Source organism: Monopterus albus, unplaced genomic scaffold, assembly GCF_001952655.1.
Source record: "Monopterus albus unplaced genomic scaffold, M_albus_1.0 scaffold471.1, whole genome shotgun sequence".
Taxonomy (NCBI): domain Eukaryota; kingdom Metazoa; phylum Chordata; class Actinopteri; order Synbranchiformes; family Synbranchidae; genus Monopterus; species Monopterus albus.
In genome coordinates, this window is record NW_018128351.1 from 125,176 (window position 1) to 133,437 (window position 8,262).

The 8,262-nt window shown below is 40.0% G+C and overlaps 2 protein-coding genes across 3 annotated transcripts in view; one reads left to right on the forward strand and one right to left on the reverse strand.

Moving 5' to 3' along the window:
- The window catches only part of LOC109952536 (gamma-aminobutyric acid receptor-associated protein-like 2), a 13,263-nt gene extending 8,058 nt beyond the window's left edge, over positions 1-5,205 (forward strand). The window contains exons 3-4 of one of the 2 annotated variants that reach the window (XM_020587670.1): positions 3,195-3,245; positions 4,782-5,205. In XM_020587670.1, coding sequence (XP_020443326.1) covers positions 3,195-3,245; positions 4,782-4,785 — 55 coding nt within the window. In that variant the 3' untranslated portion in view covers positions 4,786-5,205. Of the gene's footprint in view, positions 1-3,194 lie in introns of both variants that reach the window. The other variant, XM_020587668.1, reaches the window with a different exon arrangement.
- Positions 5,206-6,700: 1,495 nt separating this feature from the next.
- The window catches only part of adat1 (adenosine deaminase tRNA specific 1), an 11,849-nt gene continuing 10,287 nt past the window's right edge, over positions 6,701-8,262 (reverse strand). The window contains exon 10 of the mRNA XM_020587673.1: positions 6,701-7,413. The gene's annotated coding sequence lies outside the window, so the exon portion shown is untranslated. The remainder of the gene's footprint in view (positions 7,414-8,262) is intronic.

Here is an 8,262-nt window from a genome sequence, read left to right on the forward strand (position 1 = left end):
GAGTATGGCGTTGAAAACTGGGAAAACACATGCAAAAGCTCACTTCAACCATTGTATATATTACAAAAAAGAGTGATAAGAATTGTGCATAAGATGGGGTACAGGGATCATACCATTGGAGCTTTCTTACAGTCTAAATTGTTAAAATTTTTATTTAGTGGGATATAAGACTGCTGTGTTTATGTATAAAGCCAGGAGCAATTTATTACCTGGTGGAATTCAAAAACTATTTAATGAAAGGGAAGGGGGATACAATTTAAGGGGTCAGTTAAATTTAAAAATTCATGCTATACGTACAACCAAAAAAAGATTTTGTATTTCCATAAGTGGGGTAAAACTATGGAATAATTTAAGTGTGGACATAAAAAATAGTAATAGAATTGACGAGTTTAAACATAAATATAAAGGTATGTGTCAATCAAGATATATGCAAGAACAGGCTTAATGATTAATTAGATGGAACATTGTGGGTGTGGTGTATGAATGTTAACACTTTGTAATAATTCTTTAGTATATTACTTGTGTGGTGTAGAAGATAATTATTTAAGAATGTAATTATGTAAGAATGTTAACACTGTTATAATTTTTTAGTATATTACTTGTGTGGTGTAGAAGAGAATTATTTATGTAGAGATACTGCTTGCAAACCAATGATGGTAAGATGATGTCATGGGGTAGGACTGGATAAGTCTGACTTCTTCCTACTCCATTCAAGCATGTTCTAGGTATAAGCAAATTGATATTGGATTAGCATTTGTTGGATATGTGTAAAATTATGTGTGTTGATATATCAACTGTCTTTACGTGCTTGAAAGAATAAATCAAATCAAATATGCCATATCTTCTGTGAAAAAAGCGTGTTTGTCTTGTATTATTCAGTTAATCTACAGTGATAAGAAAGGTACTCTAAGAACCATCTGGGGTAACTTTTTATTTTAGTAATTGGTCATAAAATGTGTTATCATCATACTGTAGATATCTAGAGTTTGCTTAAGCTACTGAAAAAACAATCAGCTGTGTCTTTAGTGAACACACCCATTATCATTCACAGTGCTGGTCGAAAAACTAATTGAACCCTTGGATTTAATAACTGACCAACCCCCCTAGGGCTGCCCCCTGAAAGTCGACTAGTTCAATCAGTAGTCGAGATCTGTCAGTTGGCTGAGACTCTCTTTTAGTTGAACCTCTGTTTATTATATTTTATTCTTTGCCAGCCAGTGCACATTACACCCGTTGGGTTGGGGCTACCTTGTCTTCTTCTCCTCATTTTGGTGTGCCAAGCAGCCCTTTGCTCAGCACTTCCCCCTGTGGTCAGGGGGAAAATACCCACTTCAATGGTGGCACTGTTCAATACGTGGTGTATAAGGACCTACGGCACTGTTTAGTAAACTGCTGCCCAGAACGAGGAGAAAAAGGACAACAAAATCCACTAGGACAACACATGAAGGTGAGATCTGTACTTTATTGGAAATGTTTTCAATCATCACAGTCTCATTTCACAAGTGAAAACACTGAAGGTTGTGACAGCGTGGCTGGTTTTATATCTGTGTGTCTGGTGTGTTTGCCTATCTCTGCTAAAGTTCAATGCTCAGCCGATCGCAGACTGTTTCTGTGACATACATCCATCCGAATGGGTCTAGGAAGCTAACAAAATGCAGTGGGAAAACATTTCACTGAAGAATTATACATAAAAGGAATCATAAATATATATTCTTATATTCTTTAGCAGTACGAGCTGGCATGTATCAAATGCACAGTAACGACATGTGCTGTGGTTAACTGACAGGAGAAGCTCAGACTTGTTGGTAAACTAATCTATAACCAAGTCTCAGAAGAAAAAACTGTCTATAAGAGCATAGTTTCAATGGAAATACAAGTTTGCCTCCTGTCTCATTTCCGACAAATCCATATGGCAGCCAGACGTTATATATCGTCGCAATTTAAATCTTGCATCATATGCAGCTGTCTTTATTGATTTTTAAATGCTCAGAAATATGTTCCTGACACTCTTTTGCATTTGATTACAAATGTGGTCGAAATCATCACTGAAATTTATGACAGTGACCATTCTTCTTCTCAGAGCTGCTTTAGCTCAGCCATATTAGTGGGACATCTGGTGTGGACGGTTCTCTCAAGGTCATTCTATCAAATCAAATTTATTTATATAGCACTTTAAAACAACATCCAGCTGACCAAAGTACTTTACATGGCAAAATAAAATCACAATAAATGACTAAAATAAAGTAAATAAGATCAGTGCAAATAAAAATAAAACAGCAGCATCTACAGCATCTCTACTGGGCTGAGGTCTGGGTTCTGACTGGGACATTGCATAAAGACTTTCTTTGTCTGAACTCACTCTGTAGCAGATTTACCCTGATGTTTAGAGTCACTGTCCTGCTGCATCACTCAGCTCCTGCTGACTTTCAGCTCATGAACAGACACCCGGCACCATCATGGAAGATACTCTGATAAACATGGAGTTCATTTTCCCCTCAGTAATGGCAGCTGTCCGGACCCAGAGACAGCAAAGCCAGATGCTCCCTCCACTCTTGGTTCAGTGCCCCTTTCACACCATATACTGTATAGTGCTGCATGTCGTGGACATCATGGAAAGCACGCTCCATGCAATTCTGCACGTTTTGCATAAAGCGGGCTCATGAACAGAGATGTTAACCAGCAACAGTGATTCCTTTAAGTCTAACTGTTACTCTGGGCTTCTTTTTTACCTCATTGAATATTTGTGCATTTGGAGGATCTTGGTTCTAGGGTAGAGTGGCCACTGTATTGATCTTAATGGTAGGTCTTCTGAGAGCTCTGTTTTGTGAGGAATGTTTCATCAGCAGGCTCTTTTGAATAGCAAACTCAAAGTATTTGAATATTTTCTGTTTTTATAAATCAGGGTAGCTCTAAGTTCCACCTCCATTGCAGCCCGGAGTCAAACTCCTGTTTCTGTGCTGAGGCATTTTATTCTTTGACAGTTATTACTACAGTCATCTGGGCCTGTTAAGTGTTAAAAGCTCCTAGTAAATTAACACGAGATGAACATGAATAACTATCTGTAACGATTCCAAGGCTGCTGTATATACTGTATGTCAGCAACAACCCCATACTAGAAATGTACTGTAAATATAATCAATTGTGCTTGATGCTCAGTGTGATCTAATAAGAGCGGCATCTGCTGTGTGTTGCAGTCTGACCATGGGCCAGCTGTACGACAAGGAGAAGGATGAAGACGGCTTCCTGTACGTGGCTTACAGCGGAGAGAACACATTTGGTTACAAGGCCTTTTATACGACACAGGGTTAATGCTTCACTGAATACAGTCTCTCTCTCTCACACAGACACACACATACACTGGTGCACAATGTTTCAAACATCGAACTTTACATGTTACACAAGTAATGCACTTACACACTCGGCGCAGTCATTTATGGTCAAGTTTTGATACTAGAAAACACATGGTGAAAATGAACTAGAACAAATAATTTAGAGCGAACAGACCCAGGCTCAGATCATCACCAGTAAGAAATGTTTGAATTTACTACTGGCTGGTCTCTTTGTCATGCTTAATGTTTAAAGGTCATTCGTGGAGAGAAACACTGCCGTAAAATACTGTCGCCACACATATTCATGGACTACGTATCGACATCAATGTTAGATTTAAAAACATCAACTGACTTTACACACACACATTTCCATCACTTCAGGGGACAGTATACTGACATACATTCATTTCCTGGAGACCATAACCATAACCACTACTTTGGGGCTTACTCTGTGTCCCCATAAGGACATCAAGTCCTCACAGTGTGACTATGTAAACAGATTTCCATCCACAGAACATAAGTAATTAAACCCCCCACCATGTCACACATTGCCCAGTCATGTTCCTGTTTCTTTCAGTCCAGCTTTACTGTCACATGCTTTGTCTGCGGTTCACCCGCTGAAGTCCCTGTTTTACCTCTAAACTAACAAGTCCTAGTAATTTACCTATAAATTAGTGTGTTTACACATTGTGCTTGTAATACTACTAGTTGAGCTGTGAAGACGCTGACATTTAACCAATCACAGGCAGTAGCTCTGTGCCCACCTGCCACCTCCCCCCTCGCATTCCTGGAACTTGAATTTCGTACTACCTCCTGAAGGGTGCAAAATGCAGCTCCCGGAATGTAAAGTGGGCTGAACACAAAACCCAGGACAAGCATTACATGGTTCAACACATCTCAGTAGTTTCCTGTGGTGGAAAAGCCCTGAATAGATGTCAGCACCACCCATGATTCAGACCAATGATGCAAACAGGAAGTCATCCTGCCCCTTAGTGAACAGCTAAAGAACTTCAGCACTTTCCTTGAAGTTTATTGTGATATTTTTACCTTGTCCTCACCGAGCAACAGTATGAACATTACAATAGTATCAGTCTGCAACATTTCTTGTAGGAGGTACTCAGTGATGAAGTGCTGCGCTCTCTCAGTTAGTGGTTTCCTATGTTCTCCAGAATGCCTTTCATCAGCCTCCGTGTCTGGTTGATTGTGCTTTTTCACAGAAGACGTTTTGCCTTGTCCAACACCAGTACAACTAAAAATAATAATTGTTGCATTCCATTTCAAATTCAAATTTTATTTGTATAGCACCAAATCACAACACAAGTCATCTCAGGACACTTTACAAACTAAGGTCTAGACCTTACTGTTATGACCTTACTGTCTTTGGCTGCACAGATTTCAGTTGTCAAACAAGAACCACTGTTATCTCTCTTACCTTCTCTTATCTCTACCCAGATGACTCTACAGCCAACACTCTGGATGCAGCTCTTGATTTTAGTGCTGAATCAGACCGAAATGATGTTCCACGCTTTACGTGACCTGTTATAATAGTCATAACTGTGCACACCAAAGGTGTTTCAAGCTATTTACCATTGTATGTAGATGTGTAATATACTGATGGAATGCAATGTTATTCAGGGTTGTTTTATTTTTTCTGTGTTGTATGATTATTAAATATATCTTAAAGACATAAAGGAACTTTAGCTATTTGAAAAGGGTAAGGTGGCTGGAAGACCTGACCAATAAAATTGAATGTAAAATGACTTATTAGGTGTTTTTGTCATATTAAAAGGAATATAACTGGCATGCCAGCAGACTTACACTTCATATTGTTCTAAAATTAAAGGTACTCATAGCTCTGCTATGGAGAAATGTTTTACAAGTGGATTCCCTTTTTGTTTTGTATTATGCACGTGCACAAGAACACATAACACCACACACATAACTTTGCTTACAGATACATTCCACGGGGTACTTTAAAGTGATAAACCACCTTAGACAGATACTAGCAAAAATAAAATTAACAAATGTTAAAAAGCAGCCCCTCTGTGCTACTCTCACTGCTGAATGTCCACATTTAGTGTTCTATGTGCTGCCATTTTGATGAGTAAGACCTGTTCAGCTGAAACTTGGTGGCTTATATCCATAATTATACATTCATAACGATTCATCTCCCCCTGCTCTTTTGAAATACTGTGATCAAAAGCAGTACAGCTTCAATTCAAGTTCTGATTTTCTTCCATAAGTCAAAATTACCCACTTAGCCACACAAGTGATTTAAAAGGTTGGGGGACTGATGAGAACTGTATCGCCAATACACAGTATACAGTGGCCTTACTTTAGTCCCTTGTATGGGTCAAACTAAACAGAATCCTCTCTGCCTGTGACATGGCCACATCCTTCAAACTCTATGAAGCTCTGTCAGCTGGTAACAACAAATCTGCAGTCTCCAAGGCCAAGCTGATGACATTATCAATGTCATTCTTTGACAAAGTCCCCGCAGACCCACAGTAGTACTGTTCTGAGTAAGGTTGGATACCAGTGTCCGTCTGTTGGTTTGTTGTTCAGTTCACCACTGTGGTCCAGACTGCACCATGTCATGAAATGTACAGATATTTACAACCCCAAATCAGAAAAAGTTGGGACAGGATGTAAAATTAAAACTGAAACTAATTAAATAAATCATCTGTCCTGTGTTACACTGAAAACAATAAGCAGCACATTTTATGCTTTAAATAAACTCTCACCTCAATCCTGATGCTACAACACATTCTAAACAAAGTCAGTATGGCTGCATTTCAGGGCCAGTGATGAGGTAAAACAATGAAATCATGGTTCCATGTGAAACAGGTGATGTCAACAGGTGACTGCATCATGACTTGGTACAACAGTGGCATCCAGGAAAGGCCGAGCCCTTTAGGAGCAAAGATGGGCCAAGGACCACCAGTTTGCCAACATATGCATGAGAAAATGATTGAAATGTTTAAAAACAATGTTCCTATTAGAATTTGGATCTGTCACCCTCTATGATGCAGAACATCATTAAAAGATTCAATGAATCTGGAGGATTTCAGTGTGTGAAGGGCCAAGCCTAAGCTGGATGACCGAGCTCTCTGATCCCTCAGACGCCACTGCATCAAGAATCGTCTCTCTTCTATAAGTGATATAACCACATGAGCTCAGGATGACTTTGGCTCACCTGTGTCAGCCACTACAATATGTAGTTACATCCATAAATGCTGCTTACAACTCTACTGTGGCAAAATGAAGTCTCATGTCAACAGTGTCCAGAAGTCGCTCTGGACCAAAGACAAAAGGACCATCCAGACTGTTAGCAGCAACAAGTCCAAAAGCCAGGGTCTGTCTTGGTCTGGGGTTGTGTCAGTGCCCTTGGCAAAGGTCACTCACACTTCTGTGATGGCTCCATTAATCAAATAATGTGCTGCCATATTGTTTTCAATGCGACACACATGATTGACAAATCACCACTTCCAGTTTTAATTTAGATTTTACATACTGTGCCACCTTTTTCTGATTTGGGGTTGTCTGTCAATCCTTGTGACTTGTGTGATCTACTGACTTTACCTCTAGCACCATCATCAGGTCAAAATTACAGATAACAGTTTGGTTTAATGTATAACACACAAAACTAATGGCTGTTCTTGGTGTTTAGTTCCAGTTATGTAATATTAGCATGCTGACACTAAACAAAGGTGATGATGATAGTAAACATTATACCTGCTAAACATGATCACAAAGCTGCTAACAATTATGACCATGCTAGGTGGCTAATGTCACCAAAACAATCAGGTTAGCTTAAATGCTCACAAGGACACCACATCCACTCTGAGTCCTTTGGCTGCTTTTAACAGTCTCCCTCTCAAAGACCCAAGCGAATGTCAACCCTGGTTTTTGCTCTTTCTCTGTCCCGCTCTCTCGGTGCAAACAAGTGTTGCCTCTTCCACCGGGCCTCTTTGGGTTTTTAGCTGATGAGAGCTCCTATGTGCTTCGTTGTTTATAGCCTTCACTGGGTTAGGCAGGTGATGCTATCTTGTGGACCATATTTTGACAACACAGGGTAGAGAAGCTGGAATAACAGGAAAAAAAGATAAACAATTCTCATCTGTTCCACAAGCCATGAAATTACTAAACAAGCGGTACAGGATGTTCAGTTGGTCTCGGCAGGAGCTGACCCATGATTATTGGACACTGTATTATTTGATGAAGAGAATGGCTGTATGACTATAATCACACGTTCTGATTGTCTCTGTTGTGACCCTGTAATGTGATGAAATGCCTTGTGACTGTGCAGCAATTTCCCCACAGGGACAAATGAAGGATCTGTCTATCTCGCTAGGATGGCTGTATGCAGCAGGCTGATGTGGACAGGATGGGTATAGCTGAGAGACACTGCATCCTGTCCCATTGTCACTTGATTTATCAGACAATGTGTAAAATCTTAGTTGATGCACCTTTAAAAAAGACTTCTACATCTCTGAGGACTGAGAATGGCATTCCCAAAATAACCTGCAACATGCTGGTCAGTATTGCCCACACTGAATTGCTAAATCATTTAACAACTTATCCTCAGTCCTGACATTAATTTGGTGTCTGGTCTTTGACAGTGGGCAATAATATGCAGGCTCAACTTGTTGTCTTTTTGAGTGAGCAAATGCCTGAGATGACTGGAGTCTATTCTGCTATGCAGTGGAAACAAAGCGCCTCATCAGGTTTATACGTCACTGCATGCTGAATACAGACATACAGAGCACGTATGTGCAATCACAACTTGTCTTCAGTGCGCATGACCAGACTGCTTCGACTGTGGAGGAAGCCTGTTTTCCCTTGGAGACACATCCCGCTGTGTTTTCAGGGCATGGATGCCAGCCAACTGCAGTCACAACATGTTACACACTGTAAAAATAAAGCCATTAAT